At 37.5% G+C, this 21839-nt stretch overlaps 1 protein-coding gene across 1 annotated transcript in view; it reads left to right on the forward strand.

Annotated features, from left to right (window-relative positions):
• Positions 1-600: 600 nt before the first annotated feature.
• Positions 601-21839, forward strand: part of oprl1 (opiate receptor-like 1) — a 57044-nt gene continuing 35805 nt past the window's right edge. Inside the window, exons 1-2 of the mRNA XM_055188240.2 lie at positions 601-928; positions 1257-1468. Of these exons, the coding sequence (XP_055044215.1) occupies positions 1260-1468 (209 nt within the window). The 5' untranslated portion in view covers positions 601-928; positions 1257-1259. The remainder of the gene's footprint in view (positions 929-1256; positions 1469-21839) is intronic.

A 21839-nucleotide genomic window follows, 5' to 3' on the forward strand; every position in this document is an offset into this window, starting at 1 on the left:
GTAGCCTGATTCCCCACCCCTTTGCTGACACACAATTCAAGCAAACCTACCGACGCTGTAATTTATCACAGGCGCGTGGATACCTGAGCAAGAGCACCCCCTGTAGCCAACACTCCCACCCATACCCACATTAAGGCTCACTGCTTAAACATTTAATAGCACCACATGTTGTACCTATCAGTGACATTTAAAGTTGGTAACGCATATGTTTTGCATCATGCAAAAGTTAACTTAAGTCAAACGTTGCATCTTAACGCATTGGTGCATTGCAGCGCAATTAGCAGCGCAAAATATTATCGATCCCCAGGGATGAGACTGATCAAATAAATACCTTGTAATGCAATGCAAGTCGTTTTGAATGCATAAATATCTGCCAAATGCATAACGTACAGTAAACTAGTACTGTTACAGTTCTATTTTAAATTCAAACCACAGTTAGTTAGCACAGTGATGATGTTGAATGCTTAAATATTTGAAGATTTCAAGCAACAGTAAAGCATACAGTCAATCACATCACTGACACCTGTTCCGGCGCGCGCGCACCGCAGACACCTGCATGCGCGCGCCACCGCCGCGCACTCAACGTGTGGGTTTTTAGCGCGTGCCAGGAGAACGAAAGAAGGGAGAGAGGGAGAGAGAGAGAGAGAGGGAGGAAAAGATACCTAGTGGAGATGCAAGTCGCTGCTGAAGATTCGCAACACCAAGCAAGTCCTCAACCGCACCTCCCCCTCCCATATTGCGCTCGCACAGAAAACATGTTTGTGTAATGCCGGAGATATACAGTGATGTGAATATCCCTCACACACTGCTTTAAACAGAGAAGAATAACGCAAACAAAGAAGTCCTCGCTTGCTTACAGGAGTCGGACGCGCGGCGTTGCAAACACACACAAGGGATCCGGGATTTGGGGGAATTTCTTCAGACAGCGGTATGTGGTGCTCTGTTTGAACGCTTTGCTGCAGTTTTGCTCCCTAAAGCAATGCAGATAGAAACGATTGCATACTTTTTGCCCTGTCCGGTAGCAGGAATTTCACATACGCATGTTTTCTATATAGCTAAACGGTCTGATTTATGATGCATGCGCAAACTGTTGACAGTACAGTAAGCGGTTTACAGTGCGCCTTCAGTTTTGCTTGCGCGCAACCGCGCCTTTATATCAACTGCATCAACAATATAATCTTGATTATACGCGTCTTGTCATGTGAGAATGGACAATGAGCATTGTACTGTTGTTGTTTTTGTTGTTTGCGCTTCAGCTCATGGATTTCCCAAATGAATCCAGCGGGTTTGTTGACCCCAGACACTTCCGTCTGTACAACGAGTCCCTGTTCCAGAACAACTTTAGCGCGTATAACGAGACTGACAGCTTCTTCCCTAGGGGCGTCAAGATCACCATTGCCGTGGTCTATATGATCGTCTGCGTGGTGGGGCTCGTGGGAAACTGTTTGGTCATGTACGTCATCATCAGGTAAGTTTACCTGACATGCTAAAACATGATATGTGTATGCAGGTATATATTGAGACTGATGTGAAGTATTGTCAAGTTTTTGGGTTCAGCAATGTAGTATGACAACACCAAACTATTGCGAATGTCTTTTGGAGGCCCACAAGGATGAACCTCTACATTCTGACAGGTCAGACAGCACAGTTTGACACTGTAGGCCACTGTGTCATGACCTTGTGGCACACACACTTCAGTGTTTGTAGTGGACATTGAAAGGAAAGCTTTTCTTTTTCTTGCACAGTTGGTTTTGCATGTTTGGATTAAAATGACCTTATTGTGATTAGGTGACCTGAAGGTGGGGACTATTTTGGTTTTAACAACTCAATTAGAAGAGATTGTGTCTTTATTTCACTGGTAACAGTAATAGTGCAGAAATTGTACACTGCATGTTTGAGAAACACTCCAATAAACATTCCATAATAAATTGGGAGTCGAGGGGTAAACTGTTGAACTCTTTGCTGTGTGTGTGGTTGGTCAATATTTTAATTTTTTATAGAAAGTGCATTTCTGTCAAGGGCTTTGAACTGAACATTTCAATTTGTTTATGGCTTTTGCCCTAGTTTTTGGATAAAACCAATGCTGGTTTTGTTTTTATCAAGCTGTTTTCGCAAATGTGGGATGTGCACGTTGATGTACAGTGTAATTGCAATTTAGTGGAACATGCATATGGAATCTAGCTTGAATCTGGTATCAGAAATAGGGAAAGGCATGTGTATATCTTGTAATACATGGATTATAATAAAAGAGGAGTCCTTCTGTATCTGTCACTGATTTGGCAAAAGAGACATTAAAACTGACCAATCAGCTAAAACGCCAAACCTTTATTGTATAAAAAGCCTTTACCCAGCACTTCTTATTCACTATCGAAATCTCTGGAGATACAAAATTAATTTTCACTAATCACACTTTCTGTTTTGTGTACATGCATTTACTCACAGTTAACACCCCCACTCATCCCCCACCCACCCCTTCCTCTCTCATTTTTCTTTTTAATTCCTAAAAATGTGTGCTTTTGTCCTGGAGTGTCATTGTGTGAATGTACAGTACAGTCATAGATCAGAAATCTATTCAACTTATTGTGGCACTTTGATTCTTTCAGTGCTTTATTGTTTCTAAAATTTTCTCAAGCATCAAGAGCTTTCTAAAATTATTGTTTCAGATGATCTAACCCAATTTTTTACACAGTTTATGGCACTGTAAGCAAGCATTTTGCTGATTTCTATTAGTACGCCAATACTATTTTATATAAGAAGATCCAATATGAAGTTATTTTCACCAATAATGGGTAAATATTGGATAGAACACGTGCTGGGTTAAAAATGACCCAATGTTGGTTTGTTGTTATGCAACCATGGGGTATAATAACCCAGCAGTTGGGTTAAAATAACCCAGTATTTGGTCAATTTTTAACCCAGCATGTGTTCTGTCCAAAATTTACCCATTATGGGTAAAAAATAACCCAGACATTTTTAGAGTGTACCTCCTCTAAAATCCTTTGGCAAGGTTACATATGCAGCCAGTTCACTTCATCCCGTTTGGTTTTGGTCATCTGACCTGTTCATGTGTTTGTTTCTACATGGCACACACTGACTAATCTTTGTCCAACTCTAAGTCTTCAGGCCTTCACCCACTCAAGCCCAGCTCACTCAACTTCTCCATCTGCCTGCATGCGCGGAGGCCGAAAATGTGTTTACAGTCCCTCCCTCACCGCGGGCAAGCGTTTAATCATGAACCCAATGCATCATTTCTTTTGCTCGGATGACTGCCATCCCGTTTGATGAGTTCAGCTGTGAAGGTTCTGCTGTGGTTTCTGTTTCGCTCACCACACACAATACATTGCTCACTCTCCCACTCGCATGATCTGCAGCGTGTGTGAATCAATCAGGCGCTTGTGAGTGGGAAAGTAGATCCTTTACAGCTTTGAGAGATGAGTCTTCCTGCTTGACCAGCGTTTTCACTGATCTCAACCGATCAGACCTATCGACCCGTTGAGGGTTGGCTGAAACAGCGCATTCATCTTCTAATCAGTTTGTGTTGCACTAGCATAAATGCTGCATCTTTCTATAGTAGAGTCTTATTCTAACGCCATCATTCCTTAAAAATGTTCTCATTCGGTTTACGCCAAATTCTGACTCTACCATTTGAATGTCTTAATAGAAATCGCGACTCATCAGACCAGACAACATTTTTCCAGTCTTCAACTGTCCAATTTTTGCGAGCTTGTGCAAATTGTACCCTCTTTTTCCTATTTGTAGTGGAGATGAGAGGTACCTGGTGGGGTCTTCTGCTGTTGTAGCCCATCCGCCTCAAGGTTGTGCGTGTTGTGGCTTCACAAATGCTTTGCTGCATACCTCGGTTGTAACGAGTGGTTATTCAGTCAAAGTTGCTTTTCTATCAGCTTGAATCAGTCCGCCCATTCTCCTCTGACCTCTAGCATCAATAAGGCATTTTTGCCCACAGGACTGCCACATCCTGGATGTTTTTCCCTTTTCACACCTTTGTAAACCCTTGAAATGGTTGTGCGTGAAAATCCCAGTAACTGAGCAGATTGTGAAATACTCAGACCGGCCCATCTGGCACCAACAACAACATATATGCATATATATATGCATCTGGATACATAATTCAATTTAGTCAGTTTACTATTGTTTAGTGTAAAATGGAAATTGACTCATGTCGAGATGCTGGCAGATTGAACGGGCATAAGCGCAGTATTGACAGTGTTGCCACATCCAATTATTATAAGCATTTTTAGACTTTTTTTGTATGAATTATTGTGTCACAGGTTTAAACTTATTTTTGGGTTTTTTAAGTATTGTTATTGGTTGGTTTACGTTGCAATATCTGGCGAAAATGAGTTGACAGCATACCACATTCAGTAAGACAAAAGTAATACACAAATTTGTGATGCAATGAAAAGAATCTAATTTAACAATTTCTATCCACCAAAACATAAAGAGAGAGAGAGAGACAGAGAGAGAGAGAAAGTGTACCCAAACTGTAAAATGGTAAAAAGGTTCAGACAACATTTGAGGAGCTAAGATGCAACAGCCGCTAAATGCCACCTCCGTCAAAAATGAGATAATTATATTAACTGAATGCTCTTGGTATGTATTATATGTTCATCAAATACCTTTGCTTCAAATCCGCTTAATCCCGGCCTCAGGTTATTTAGAAATACCGGTTTTTGACAGAATCCACTAAAACGCCATGCTGATAATGACCGTGGTTCATATTCAAACTTGCCTTATGAGTACGTGTACCCCAATACAACCTGTATGTTGCATTCACATGGATCACAGCGCCCCCAATGTGTGCTTCAGTTTCTTTGTTTTTTGCATTCTGACTTTTTTTTTAGATGTGGAGAGTTTTGCAGCAAACGTCTATTTTGTTAAATGCCAATGAAATTACTTAAGCGGCATTTGTGAGCATAAGGCATTTCAATTACTGACTAATTACCTTTTTATTTGTGTCTTTCACACATAGTCTTTAATGGTAAATTACTGGTAAATTGCAGTTAACAGGTCATATGTGAACAGAACCTTTCTGGTAAATCAGTTCTAACAATTTACCAGTAAGAGAGGTTGTAAGATTACCAGTAAATTACTGGTAAGCGCTATGTGTGAATGGAGACTAAAGATACTGGCATTAGAACGGACGACGTCAGATCACGCTGACAGCTTTAGGCCAATCATAATGTTTTGATACAGATGACGTATTTACCTATCCACTGTTTTCGGATGTTGCCGAATTGCTCACGTCCCTCACACACTCTCTGTGAAGAATAACGTGTAAACTTACCAATACTTGACAATGACACATAAGCAGAAATTCGTGGTACGATCACGAAAAACCGAGGAAATTCGTGACGATACCACGAAAAAGAATACAAAAATTACGTGACTATAGAAACATAATTTTGTGAGACTGGGTAGACATATTATACCCAACCATGTGTTTGGTGTTGTTTATTTTGTATATCCCCGTCCATCAAGCCATCTGTCCATCCACTCATCTATGCTCTTTCATACAATGCTGTCTTTATGAATGGCCATTTGGAAAAAAAATACTTCCAGTTGACTCAGCTAAGGCCCGTTAATTGGATACAGTAACTGTAATGAATTCTGCCTATGTCAGTAATCTACACACAGCAGTTTACAAAGAGGGATGAATATAAAGCTGCATAACAGCGTTAACGCTGCCCTGCTAATCCTTGCGCAAATGCATCTTGGCTGTTGTTTGTAATGTTTGTGGCCGTTGTCAAATCAACCTGTGCTCTGGTTTTGATGTCAGGCCCTGCGTGTTTCACTTGACGTTTTTCCTCTGTCAAATGATTTTAATATAATCAAATCCCTTTATGGCTGTCCTGTATCATGTAAGATCATCAAGAGCAAACCCAGTATTGTTCACCTCCAACGCTTTATTACTGTAACCTCCCCCACATCACATGATCCAAATTTCTGTAGTTTTTGCAATATTTAAGTATTGTACACTATTTAGAAATGGGTTATCTCTTATACAAATAAGAGCGCAATTTTAAAAAAGTTCTGATGGGAGTGGAAATTTCAGCGGATGATTCTTATATAAATTTCTATAAATGAATACGCAATAAGGTCAGTCGCAAAAATACCAGAGCTAATTTTTTACTGCTTGTCTTTCATAAATCCTGACTGTATTTTAATGGCAATAATGGCGTTTGCACTGGCACAAGCTGATAAATCTGGCCCTATAATTTTTATATGCAGATGCAAATGATTTTAATCTTTTAACCTTATTAAAGTTTGTTAACCCTGGGCTACGTTTACAGGACAGCAATGTCCTTTGCGCTTCTGAAAATGTCACATAAACACGACAACGTTAAAAAAATATGGATTCGCAAGGATGACTAAAAATCCTGTATAAAGCCATATTCACATTACGCACGACTTTGTCACTATTTTTCGCTCGTCTCTTTCAAAGTGGTCTTTAGGAGGCATTTCTAAATTAGGGTGACCATACGTGCCATTCTTCCCGGACGTGTCCTGGATTTCAGGTGCGTCTTCTGGAAGTCATATTTGTCGACCACATTCGTCATTAAGGTTTATTATTTCAGAAAAGCAACTGTTACATTTTAAGGTAAGAATGAAACTACGACTGTATGTCTTATGATTTTAACTGGAATGTGAGAACCTTGATGACGTATGCGGTCAACAAATACAATTTCCGGAAGACGCACCCGAAATCCTGGCCAGGATGCATTTATGGTCACCCTACTCTAAATCTGGTTCTCATAAACAAATGATTAACGTCCACACCAGTAACTGACGAGAGACGGATGACGTAAACTCCACTGCTTCGCTCTCATTGGTAGCCGCTCCAAAAAGTCGTTCACCATTTGCATAAAGTTAAACTTTTCTCAACTTTGTCATAAGACTGAACACGCCCCGTTTGGTCGTCAACGGTCACTGTCGCTTTTTCATTTAAGTCGGCATGAAACGGAAGTAGGGATTGCCTTATTTTCCCCGTGGTGACGTATATCCGAATGAAACGGCTTCTGGAATGAAATAAGGCAGGGCTGGATTTGAATTTGTCCATCGAGATCTTATTGGATCATTTGAAGTTGGGTCGTGTTGCTAATCGCTAATTGCTGCGATCCTCTCCCGGACCCCGACCACCTGCCATACATTATGACCGGAAGTGAAGAGAGATCGTTTTGAGGAGGGGAGGAGATTTGCATTTTTGATTAAAGATTATGAACACACACACATTTTTTAAAATAATGAAGCTCACAGATAAGTCATTTGTTAATAAAACCTCAATATTAAAAATATATATATAGTTTTCATTTCAATTTCATTGCGACTTTAAAATCAATGAGATTTCGTCGCTCTGCTACTGCTAATTGTTGCTAACGTGAATGGGGCTTTATGCATGCCAGGCCAGTAGATGGCAATGTTACTTTGTAAATAAACATTACACGCATTCACACATATGCATTCTTTTACAAAGTGATAAATACAAACAATCAAGCAGCTTTGTTTAGACCCAAGTTCACATCATCCCTCTAATGGTCTAATCAGATTCAATGAATTATGCTAAGCTATGCTAAAAGTGGTACCGCCAGACCCTAGGATCAGCTGAATGGATTCCAAAATGGTAAAAATCAAATGTTTAACTCTAGGGGAGCTGAAAAATGAGCATATTTTTTAAAAAAGTGGAGTGTTCTTTTAAACTAGGCCGTCGCAGCGTAGTGGTAAGAGAGTCAGGCTTGTAACCCAAGAGTTGTCGGTTCGAATGTCACGGCTGGCAGGTTGCGGCTGAGGTGCCATTGAGCACGGCACCATAACCACAATTGCTCTCCAGGCAGTGTGAATAGCTGCCCACTGCTCCGGGTGTAAACTCCTCACTGGGATGGTTCAAATGCAGAGCTCACATTTTGAGTATGTGTTTCACATGTCACTTTCATATATAAGTCATAACTTAAATATTTCAGTCCAGTAATTAGATTAAGGTTGTATTCAAGTTTACGCTTTTGACATTCATCACACAGACACAAGATACTGGACCATTAATGAAAGTATCAGTTTATTTTTTAAATCATTAAAGCTGTCGTTCTGACTCAATTGCCTCATTCAGTGAAGGGTTTGTTTGTTCAGTAAATTCAACCAATGATCCTTCATGGATTGCACTTGAATGCTATCAGTTCGAGGAAGAGACTTCAGTGAACGAGATATATGAGGCAATGCATTAAAAAGAAGTCGTTGAGCCCCAAGTTCAAAAACCCCCATGGTAAGATTGTACAGAGAGAGGACTGAGCAAAATAAAGGAGGAGATTTGGGGAGGATGAGGGATGCCGGATGAATCGTCACTGGTAAGCCTGAGGACTGACTCGCTAAGATAGGCTCTCAGGATGATTGACAGGACTGAATGTTTAGGCTCCTCCCGAACCTAAGTTTAGAACTTCATTTGTTAAAAACAGATGTATTAACACCACTAACATTACATCACATTACATGTCATTTATTTATTTAATCATGCATCTGTTTATATCAGTGGTGGCCATTCCTGGTCCTGGAAGGCCACTGTCCTGCAAAGTTTAGTTTCAACACTAATCAAACACACCTGAACGTCATTTCCAAGTGATCCTACAGCCTCTGATTAGATTTTTCAGGTGTGTTTGTTTAGTGTTGGAGCTAAACTTTGTTGGACAGTGACCCTCCAGGACCAGAGAATGCCCACCCCTGCTCTATATGGTACACACTTAACTCTATGTGAGTATACAGTGAAACTGTACACTTATTACACTTGTTTTATTGTCTATCAATTTATGTATGTACCAGCTCAGGTTAGCTGATAAAAGAGGGTCAGCATATAAAAAACATTTGTGCTTGCTTTTTAAATGAGAAGTGGGATCGCTCTCCTGCAATCACGGTTACGGTTTTTAGTACCAAGCTTTATAATGACTTGCGTAGTTTGTTGCAAAAATCATGTTGAGTTATTAGGATTAGAAATGTAAACAAAATCATGTTGAGTTATTAGGATTAGAAATGTAAACTCTTGCAACTAACAATTATAAAATGGCATTTTCCTGCAGATACAATATTATTTCCTTTAAAGACAGTTTCGTTTTAGTTTCGCTCATTCAGACGATTAATTCAATGCCAGACATGAATGGCCTTGGCTGAGCTTTGATCAATTACATGAATTGCAATTAATTTCCTGAATGATGTTCAGAACGTTCAGAAAGTGGTGCTGTTCTTCTAGCTGTTTTCAGTCTGATGAAGTGTGTAAAGTATTAAAGTAAAGTATTGTTTTAAAGTAGGGCTGCACAACATATACCGTTCCAGGATTGACATCGCAATGTGCGCCTCTGCAATAGTTACATCGCAGAACATCTATTCTAGAATTTTTTTTTCAAAAGGAAAATGGTTGCCTTTCGGATGTTTCGTTTGCCGTTTTAAACAACAAGATAAATTACAAAATTCTCTGTAAAATACCTGTGAGCTATTCAAGAAATGCAAGACAGAATTTAAATCTCTCAAACAAGACTTCTCATCTGGTGAAGTCATCCAATATTTTTCATCTTGCAATTTGCATTGCAGAAAATTGAAAACAATGCAATATCAGCTCCCCCCTCCCCTAATATGTAATATAATACACTCACCTAAAGGATTATTAGGAACACCATACTAACACTGTCTTTGACCCAAAACTGGATTAATTCTACGTGGTATTGATTCAACAAGGTGCTGAAAGCATTTTTTAGAAATGTTGGCCCATATTGATAGGATAGCATCTTGCAGTTGATGGAGATTTGTGGGATGCAGATCCAGGGCACAAAGCTCCCGTTCCACCACATCTTGGCACTAAGGGGCCAAAAGTGTGCCAAGAAAACATCTCCCACACCATTACACCACTACCACCAGCCTGCACAGTGGTAACAAGGCATGATGGATTCATGTTCTCATTCTGTTTACGCCAAATTCTGACTCAACAGAAATCGAGACTCATCAGAACATTTTTCCAGTCTTCAACTGTCCAATTTGTTGAGCTTGTGCAAATTGTAGCCTCTTTTTCCTATTTGTAGTGGAGATGAGTGGTACCCGGTGGGGTCTTCTGCTGTTGTAGCCCATCCGCCTCAAGGTTGTGCGTGTTGTGGGTTCACAAATGCTTTGCTGCATACCTCGGTTGTAACGAATGCTTATTTCAGTCAAAGTTGCTCTTCTATCAGCTTGAATCAGTCGGCTCATTCTCCTCTGAACTCTAGCATCAACAAAGCTTTTTCACCCACAGGACTGTTGCATACCGGATGTTTTTCCCTTTTCACACCATTCTTTGTAAACCCTAGAAATGGTTGTGCGTGAAAATCCCAGTAACTGAGCATATTGTGAAATACTCAGACCGGCCCGTCTGGCCCCAACAACGATGCCACGCTCAAAATTGCTTAAATCAACTTTCTTTTCTATTCTGACATTCAGTTTGGAGTTCATGAGATTGTCTTGACCAGGACCACACCCCTAAATGCATTGAAGCAACTGCCATGTGATTGGTTGATTAGATAATTGCATTAATGAGAAATTGAACAGGTGTTACTAATAATCTTTTAGGTGAGTGCATATTATAATAGGCTATAATAGTATACATTTTTAGCTGTATGGTTCCAGAAAAGAAATGTTTATATCCACAGAAACATTCAGTTTTACAAAAGTTGTTTTGTCGTGGAAAGGGTTCTTTAGACTGTAAAAAAAACCTTTGACTGAATGGTACCTTTGTAAACCAAAAATGATTCTTTGATGGCATTGCTGTGAAGAAACTTCTGAAGTACCTTTATTTTAAGGGTTACACTTAGTTACCCTTTTGTTGGTGTCACATAATGTAGTCAGGTTGATTCAGTCATATGTGATCAAATTTAATTTAGGATCCATGTAAATAATAGGTTCCTTGACAAAACATTTTTCTTATTGCAATAGCAGAAGAACTGATGTTTCCGCTGAGTGCTCTGCAGCCAAAACTGATGTGCTTACATTTTGAATTCAATTTAAAATGAAACGTGAAAGAAAAACTAGATATTGCAAAATAATGCACAGCAACAAATATAATTCAAGACCAAGTGTTATTCATGAAAGAACAACTCTTATGTAAATGGTAACTCCAGTTGCTTGTTTTTAATAAATCAGACCCCAGAATCCTTTGCTGAATGCATTAAGATCTGAACATTCCAACCATGGACCTTCAGATGGTCTAGATGTCTTTAATTTATTTATGAAAACGCTTGCGTAAGAGCAATTTGTGATAATCTAGCACAGGGGGTTTCAAACATTCTTGTCATCTGAACCCCCTTGACCTAAACTTGCACATTGCCGTATTGCACAAAACCTTATTTATCATCTGTTTCATCATTTTTAAAGTTTTTATCAGTAGTATTTTACAAATGTTCTGTTATTATTATTATTACCTGTTATTGGACCTTAAAGGAACAGTATGTAGGATTGTGGCCAAAACTGGTACTGCAATCACAAAACTTGTGGCTAAAACTGGTACTGCAATAACACAACTGGGGGCCAATACACAACATGACAACATAAACATCAGTTGAGGGCTGCAACTCCACTTTTTAAATGACAATATCCTGGACCACTGTTGTGAGTGATATAAGTATTTGAAATGAAAATGATTTCTTAATGTCTAGTGACATATCGGTTGCACTTTATTTTACAGTACGTGTACTTACCTTGTACATATATGGTAAATAAGTGTGTAAAAAATATGTGGTACTTACTTTTATGTATCTACATGATAATTAATTGGAATCATTACTGTACTTACCAGTAGTACATACTTGGCAGTTAATATGTAACTCTAGGTAAGTACTGGGTAATAACATATACATACTTATAGTGTAGGTATACTGTAACTAACAAGAAACATTACTGTACTTACAAATAAATGTACAATATAAGCATTTAGTATTTACAGGCAAGTTAGGGTAAATGACAGGTATTTATAGTGTACATATATGATAACTAATATCAAACACTACTGTACTTACTAATTGTATATACACAATAAGTGTGTGGTACCAGTAGGCCAGTGTAAGTTAATGAAAGGCACATATGGTGTATGTATACTGTAACTAACGAGAAACACTAGTGTACTTACAAACTGTATATACACGATAAGTGTGTGGTACCTGCAGGCCAGTGTAAGTTATACTTATACCATATGTATATGATAACTAAGAACAAACATTACTGATGTGCCATTTTGGTACTCAGACTCAGTATCTTTGTCCTTTAAACCAAGCATTAAATAACCGTATGCATTAACTACTGGGTACATTCACTAGTACGTCCATGGTTACTGCATGGAAACAGGACTGTAAAATAAAGTGTTGCTTTTTACACAGTTATTACATAGGACCTACCACCTAAGATGTAGCATCATATACATGTCATTGTCAGGCAAACCCAACCATTGACTATCATACGCATTAACTACTGGGTACATTCACTAGTACACACTTATTGTATATATACAATTTGTAAGTACAGAAGTGTTTGATATTAGTTATCATATATGTACACTATAAATACCTGTCATTTACCCTAATTGTCTGTAAATGCTAAATACTTAAATTGTACATTTATTTGTAAGTACAGTAAGTATGTATCTGTTATTACCCAGTACTTATCTAGAGTTACATAATAACTACCAAGTATGTACCACTGGTAAGTACAGAAATGATACCAGTTATTTACCATGTAGATACCTAAAAGTAAGTTCCACACATTTGTCGGTAAGTACAACTTATTTACCATATATGTACAAGGTAAGTACACGTACTGTAAAATAAAGTGCTACGGACATATCAGGGCCATTTAATGATTCATTGATATAAATTTCTTACATACTGTTTCTTTTTAATTTGTCATTTTATTTTTTGATACATAAAACTTATCTGTCCATTTTGCATGGACAGTTCTCACACTGTAAAAATAATCTTTGCTGCTTTAATAATGCAACAAAGATACTATTATTGATCATGACAAGAGGTAAGTTGCAACAACTTATAAAATGAAGTTGACTTCTTATAGTTACTATTAAGTTATAACAACTCATCTCTAGTCAAGATAAATAATAGTACGTTGACATGACTTGTACTGTAAGTACAAGTAAGATATATCAGTATATATATTTTTGCAAGTAAATGTTTTATTTAGATTTTTTAATTACAAAATTATTTACTTTTTATGATTTAATGCACTGTAAAAATACTCAGCATTTTTGTCAAATCAACATATATTTTCATGTTACTTTAACTTAAAAATTAGGTTAAACAATTTCAAATTATTTTTATAAGTTATGTCAACTTTTCACAGCCAAAACTAAAAATTCAGTGGTTCGAAACCCTGGTCTAGAGCATTCCAAAGTGCTAAAGCTTTAATTTCCGACCATGTTAATCTATTATTAAGATTACATATTATTGTGCTTGACCTAATTATAAGTAAAGCTGAGATCACAAAGAATTTCACCTTCTTCATTAACATAAAATCGAGACATTCCTCTCTATCTGTATGCATCAAATATGCAGACGCTTTCATCTAAACTGTCCTTTACAAGTGATTTTCAACACAGAGTGTGTGTGGGGGGGTGAAGACAAAGAATGTGTTTCCTTTGGCATTTTTCGTTTGCTTGATTGCTTCTTGGTGTATTGCAAAAATTATGAGAATTTGAATTGTGTTCTCCTTTCACAACAATTCATTATCTGTGATCAGACTGCACAGTCAAAAACAAACATCTGAATTGCTTTTGGGATAAAATATGATCTCAGATCAAACACAGAATACGCAATCTAAATATTTCAATCATTTCCACTGAATTAAACATCACCCTCAGAGATACGAATGTCAACAGGCATGTGCTAACCTAGATCTTTGGCCTTGACATGTTGTACGACTGCAGCATTCATAGCTGATGATGTGTTGATACTGAACATATTTGTATAATGATTGAAAAGTTTAAACAAATGTATTACCATGGTGGAAAAATGTAACCTTATGACCGAGCAGTGGAGAATATTTTCTCCATGAAAGTAATTTAACATTTACTGAGTACCGATTCACCCTTTAGTAAAAGAGACTAAACATAAGGCTATATATCAAATTGTTGCTGTGTTAAATCACAAGGAGGTTGACGGCATCATGACTTAACAGACGTGAAGTGTTTATGCAACTAAAAGTACTTGGCCTTGAAGCTTAACCACTCTTTTTGCGCAGTATGTATTGTATAGAAAATCTAAGGCATTTACATGTACACATGTTTAGTCTTAATAATTCACTGGTATTTAAGGTATTTACATTTTTTGAGTGATGCTGCATCTTAGCTTGCATGTTCTGTTGATTGCAGTATCTGTATAGGGTAAGAGTGTCACGATTTCGATTTTAAATTAAAATCGATCAAAATTAAGTCACAACCTCGAACTTTGAATGAAAAAAATGGAATCGTTGATGGTGTCACGCCCCCAGGTCACGTCCAGTTGGCTTGCCAAGCGGGGGAAAACACATGTGTTAAGTGCTGCAAGTCAACCTCCTCTAACTTAGCTATCTACAGCCAGTCAAAAGATAGCATGGCAGATGCAGGAGACACCACGCTCAGCAGAACGGCAGCACTTTTTATGATTTTTACAAAAGTTTAAAGGAACACGTCCAGATTTTGGGAATTTAGCTTATTCACGGTATCCCCCAGAGTTAGATAAGTCCATACATACCTTTTTCATCTCTGTGCGTGCTGTAACTCTGTCTGACGCAGCCCCCGCTAGCTTAGCTTAGCACAAAGACTGGAAGTGAATGGCTTCAGCTAGCATAATGCTCAAAATAAGTAAAAAAAAAAAACGCAAACATTTTCCTATTTATGTGTTGTGATTTTTATAGTCACACCGTGTACAAAGCTCATATGAGACACAGCCATCTTTTAACAGTATATATTGGAAACTATATTCTCAGAAGACGAAGCACTGCTACTTGGGCGGAGTGATTTGCACAACTCTGACCGAACTCTCTGCTCCTCACCAGGGGCTTCTCGGGTGCTGTGAGCAAATCACTCCGCCCAAGTAGCAGTGCTTCGCCTTCTGAGAATATAGTTCTCAGTATATATACTGTTAAAAGATAGCTGTGTCTCATATGACTTTGTTATTTGTACACGGTGTGACTATACAAATCACAACACATAAATAGGAAAATGTTTGCGTTATTTTGTCACTTATTGGGAGCAGTATGCTAGCTGAAGGCATTTACTTCCAGTCTTTGTGCTAAGCTAAGCTAGCGGGGGCTGCATCAGACAGAGTTACAGCAAGCACAGAGATGAGGACGGTATGTATGGACTTATTTATCTCTGGGGGATACAGTGAATAAGCTAAATTCCCAAAATCTGGGCATGTTCCTTTAAAGCCTTCCAGAAAATGTTCTACTTTAAATATATAAACATACAATATACCAAATGAAAGACACTCATATGTTTTCTTTTTAACACTTCTCAATTATGGGCAGGTTTCTTCAAAAATACAAAATTTTGAGCAAAAAACTGAGATAATTGCCTCTTTGTAAATGACTTTTGATAGAGATCAGATTCAGAGCAATCCTCAAAACATGCACATAGTTTGAACTGTGTGCCCTAAGGGATACTTCTGGGTTTTATAAGTTGGGTAAGAGCACCACCTGGTGGATAATAGCGGAAATACGGATTACCGTCATGGGCAGTCAAGCGTTTTTTTCTAATTGACGAGTTAACTTGTCAATGGCGGGTAAAGAGTTAAATGTATAATCATTGTAACAGTGATGCAGTGTAAACCCCTTGAGTGTTAGAAGACATGATCTTACACATAGGGGTGGTTTCCCGGACAGGGATTAGCTTAATCCAGGACTAGGCCTTAGTTTAATTAGGAAATATAACTAGTTTTAACAAAAATGCCTTACTAAAAAACATTACCTGTGTGCATTTTGAGGCAAAACAAAGGGCACTGATATACTTTAAGATATGTCAGTGCAAGTTGTTTTCAGTTTGGACAGCTGTTTTAGTCTAGGACTAGTCTAATCCCTGTCCGGGAAACCGCCCCTTAAAGTTTAAATAACATGTTGATGTTATCACATCTGTAATAGCTAAGTGCATTTGTTTGGTTTTATTTAATGAAAAACATCAAATTCTTTGCATGTCCTTTATTATTCCTGCTGAGTTTCACAGAGTGAATTTGAAACACAATTACATTTTTTATCAAATAAAATCCTGAAGGGATTGTTTTACACACTGTGTTGCTGTGCAATTACCAGCGCCTTGATTTACCATCTGTCAGCCAATATATTGTCCAACATTGAATTGATGCCTGTAAGAGATTTACAGATTGCATTTTTATTAATATAAGAATGCATGATGTGTTTTTGTAAACCAGAGTGCTTACAGACCTTCACTGGACAACAAAATATCCCAAGTATTAGAGTACTTTAAATATAGAAGACATATTTTATACCATTTAGATTTTCCTGTGGTCCTCATGGACTGTACTATTGTAGTTTATTAAGGACATTTCTAACAAAATGGCAGCTGTGAATGCAGAACTTTCATAATGCAGTTAGCCATTTGTGTTAATGAAGCAGCAGAGATAAATTACCAATTTTTTTATACTGATGATTGTTTTAGCCTAAAATTTCAAACATGTTTCTTCAACTACAGCCATGTAGACTTTTTAAGTAAAACAAACAACACACTTTTACACTCAGTCTGTTTATATGTTAACATGTATACGTGCCTTTAAGTAGATTTTTGTTATTCACATGGTTTTGGTGGGAAAAAAACAAATAAATGATTAATATTAAAATATTAACTCTTTCCTCGCCATTGATTACGAGAAAAACGCTTCCCTACCAATGACGAGAAATTCCGTCTTTCCGCAATACCGCTATTATCCACCAGGTGGCAATTTATACAACCCGGAAGTAGCGCCTCACATGAGAGAGAGAGAACTCCGTGTATGTTTTAAAGATCGCTCTGGATCTGATCTCTATCCAAAGTCCTTCAAAAAAAGGAAATATCTCAGCTTTATGCTCAAAATTGGGTGTTTTTGAAGGAACCTACCCATATTTGAGAGGTGATAAAAAGAGAACTAATGAAGGTAGGATAGGTAGGATTTTGTTGAAAGCAGAGGGTCTGTTCTTCCATTTTATATATTGTGTGTTTATATATATTAAAAGAAGAAAATTTTTTGAAAGGCATTAAACCTTTGTGAAAATCATGAAAAATGCTGGCGCTGGCTGGCAACTTTTTTTAAAAAACGCTGGCGAGAAAAGAGTTAAATATTAAAGTAAAAATATTAAATTTATATATAATGGTGAATTATAATAAAATATTATATTTTAAAAAGTAAAAAAAAAACTAAACTCATCAGTATGCAACAGGCATTTAAAAAGTAGTTTATGTTTTAAAAAGTTTATGAATTACCTTAATAATATAAGAAAAAATCAATTTATAATAAAACAAATCTCTGGAACATTTTATCGTGAATGTTTACAGATAGCTATCACATAAAGCTGATGAGAAAAACACACAGAGGCAAGCTGATGCAAACACTTCAATACACTTAGACAGTAAATTATGATTTCTAACTTCTTGCCAAACGAGAGACATAACAATTACACTATCGTGCTCTTGTCCTATTTGGATTTGTAAATCATTAATTGGGAACTTTCAGGATCTAATTCAATTTACTTCCCTCTGAGTTTCATGGGAACTGCGTAGTAATATTTTCCAGGCTGTTTGTTTTTGAAATCACTAAATGGGTTATAATAAAATGCTACAGGTTGCCTGCTTGTATGCAGTCTCTAATTGCTTCTAAATGTGAACTCAGCTAGACTCCAGACAAAATTAGCACAGACTTTTTCATTTTGACAGAGTAATAGTTCACCATAATATAGTTCTTCCATAATTTACTCATTCATGTCCAGGGATGGATTATGACTTTGAAGTGCCCTTGGGTACGGACATCTCAAAGGCACCTCAGCACAACATATTTTCAACAACAATGTTTGTACCGTCATACAGGATTTACAATTACGCTAAATAAAGTATGTAAAATGCACTCAATATTGTCTTTCATGCCGACATGACATTTTTTGTACAGTATGTACTGCGCCAAGATTGGACATCTAAAAAACTGCTGACCTTTCCAAATCATAATGCAGGAGAATATTCCTTTTTACCTTTTTGCATTTAGCAGATGAGCATTTGCAATCCAGGCATTACAAAACAAGCAGAATCACCAACGTGTGCACCCAGATAACACACGACATACATCATTTATTAATTATTTTTGGTATTCATCCTTTGACTTGCCAGCTGGCAACTGTTACATCCCAGGGAGATAATTTCTTTGGGCTGCTTTACCATAACAGTACCAATTCACAGCGTCGCCTCTACAATCTCCTAGCGTTGCAAGATAATTAAGAACATTACTTGAGAAATAAAGACATTGAACAGCAGAACGGCGTGACAGGACTGGTTGTTTTTTCTAAACTTTGACATGTCTTTTGTGTTTTCTTTGGGAAAACTCTTCCAATTCAAGCAATTCAAGACAGTGAACTGAGACATCTGAGAACTGTTTTTTACATGTGACTACATACTGTACAGTATACTTGCTGTTTTAACTCGCTCTCAACAGTGATGGAATGCATCTATTTAGTGTATTTAGTGCCATTTCATTAAATAAAATTATATGACATGTACACACAGTATACAACTTCCTTTCTTCAGTTGAACATAAGCAGTTTTATATTGAAATACCGTAATGTTCTCTTCTTATAGTAGCCTATATGGGAGGCAACATGTCGAACATATGAAAAAGTTTCATAGTTTGAGCTAATTTAGCGATCATTATGTCATATATCCATGGCAAACATACAGCTTAACATGGTATATCCAAATAAAGGACAGGGCACATTGAAAACTTTGAATCTTATTTCATATTTGTTGTTAAAGTCCCCATGATATCAAAACTGACAAATAAAATTTTTAAGGAATATTGCATTGTTTATTATAAACAATTTATCTATGTTGGTCATTATTGTTTTTTTATTCGTGTGCCCTTAAAGGAAAACACCACCGTTTTACAATATTTTACAATGTTCTTACCTCAACTTAGACGAATTAATACATATCTGTCTTTTTTCAATGCGTGGACTTAATCTTTGCACAGCGCGTCATGAATTTGTAATGCTGCGTTTACACCAACCGCGTTTGAGGCGTCAAAATCGCGTCTACCGTGCCTAGTTTGCCGCTTGAACAGTTTTAATGCATTCGCACATCTAGAACGAAGTAGACGCGTGGAAAAAGCAAGCATTTGACGCGTGTGAGAGGCAAAATCCACTTCTTGTGGGAGGGGCAAGTGCTATGCGGTTGTCTGTTTGCAAGATGACTGATGTTGATTGTGCATTTATCGAGAGAGTTACCGGTTTGCATTTGGTAACCTTACTATAGCGGGAAAATAAACGGCGCGGGTCAATAAACGTAACGTGACTCAAAAGTGAAATGTATTTACAACTTACCAGGTTGCCCAATGTCCTCACTGACACTCTTCCAAGCGAGGTTCTTTTTATTCCTGTCTCTAAAAATAAGAACTTGTGTTGTATAGCTCCGGGTGACTGCTCACGGACAAAAACAAGCCTTCATGCTGAATGAGTGACTCCGGGCGGGGTTGCTGCCATAGCAGCAAGCCGGCTCCTGATTGGTTAACACGGCACAAAAATCCGCAAAAGTTCAAATTTTTCAACTCAGGCGTCAGCTGCAAATTCGCGTCAAACGCAAAATGCACAAAAAACACCATTCGCGTGTACCGCTCCAAACGCTCAAACTGCGGCATTCGTGCAAACTAGACGCGTGAATGAGACGGAATTGCGTCTGCCGCGCCAAACACCTCATCCACGCTGTGAGACCTCCAGTCGCACGTCAACGCGTCTTCACATTGACTTAACATTGAAATCACTCGCGCTTGACGCCTGTACCGCGACTGGTGTAAACGCAGCATTAGCATTTAGCCTAGCTCCATTCATTTCTTAGGATCCAAACAGGGATGTATTTAGAAGCCACCAAACACTTCCACATGGAAGTGTTGGTGGCTTCTAAATTCATCCCTGTTTGGATCCTAAGAAATGAATGGGGCTAGGCTAAATGCTAACACATTCACAACACGCTGTACAAAGATTAAGTGCACGCATTGAATAAAGATAGATATGTATTCATTTGTCTAAGTTGAAGTAAGAACATAGTAAAATATTGAAAAACTGGTGTTTTCTTTTAAAACATTAAAATCTAAAAAAACCTTCTTTCAGCAATCCTTTTCTAATGATGTTGGCTTGACAGCTTGGGTAGAGCATGCATTAACTCCGCCCCCTCCATTTATCAATTTGTTGCAAGTTCCATGTCTGAATGAAACACTTATGTTTCTATATTAAATTAATTCACAATATTTTGAATGTACATTTAAAAGATGGAGGAAAGCTACATTTACTGCAAAAAATGTAAACTGCAGGATGTATTTAAGCATATTTTACATTTAAGTATATTTTACATGCAACCCAAAACAGCAACATAATTATAATTTGCTGGTTTTACTAATCTTTGTAATATCCTATTTTGTTTTGCTACCCTAAATAGCCTTGAACAATACTCTTAACAATATTGATTGTATTTCATTTAAAAGGCTTGTGTTGTGGTTTGATGTACAGTAATGTGCCCACACAGAATGAATTGAGTTGTTTGTTGTCATTGCGTTCTCTTGCAGTGCTCTCCCATGTGCTGTAATCATTTCAAAGCCTGCTGGGTATTTTCTGAACTGCTGGCTTAGGCTGGTATAAGACTTTAACTTTTTGTTTTTGATTATAATCAAACAAACCAGAAGCTTTACAAGCAGTGATGGGATTCATCAAGCAGAACACTAAACATATATTAGCACACATCGCGTTTGATTATAGTTAACTGAAATCGGGACTGTTTTTGAGTTTGTGCTTCTCGTCCGTTCCATTATTGACTTGATTTTATACTATTGTTTTTAAGCGTGGTTGGTTCAAATACATTAACATGAGAGACTGAGCATCAGTCAGTCTAGCTTTTAGGCATTGAGGACATTGAATATAAAAGCATCTAAACCCATCTTCTGTTGTCTGCGTCTTCTGTGAAAGTTTATTCTTTGTAAGTGACCCTGCTCATAAGCGATGCTTGGTGCAGCTTGGGTCATGAATATTCATTACGTTATGTGACAACTATTCATGCTTCATTGGTTGACAGCAAAAACATTGGTGAATTGTTTAACTCAATGGCAAAGGCTTTTTTTAAAAGCTGTGTTACGTGATCGTCTACCATATTTTTCTTTGCACCTGACAAACTATGTAAACCTCTTTAAATAACTAAGATAAACAATAAAATGTCCCTCAAACTTCGGTGCTCCAAACTTTTCACCCACCCTCAATGCATGCAGGCTAACCTACAGTATGATTCTACAGTATCTCCTCAAATTTTGTATCTATGGCTCTGTCCAAAATTGCATACTTTGACAGTATAGGTACTGAATTAGAGGAAGTACTTTTTAGGTTATACTTGTCAATGAAGAAAAAACGCATCACTGCCAATGACGAGTTTTTACGGCAATCCATATTTCCGCTGTTATCCACCAGGTGGCACTCTTACCCAACCAGAAGCAACCCATTAGGTCAAACAGTTAAACTCTGTGTATGTTTTATTAAAAGTTTTTGCACAAAAATGCCGTTACCTTAGCTTTGCTCAAAATTAGCTATTTTTGAAGAAACCTACCCATATTTTA

This window comes from Misgurnus anguillicaudatus, chromosome 13 (genome assembly GCF_027580225.2).
Source record: "Misgurnus anguillicaudatus chromosome 13, ASM2758022v2, whole genome shotgun sequence".
NCBI lineage: Eukaryota > Metazoa > Chordata > Actinopteri > Cypriniformes > Cobitidae > Misgurnus > Misgurnus anguillicaudatus.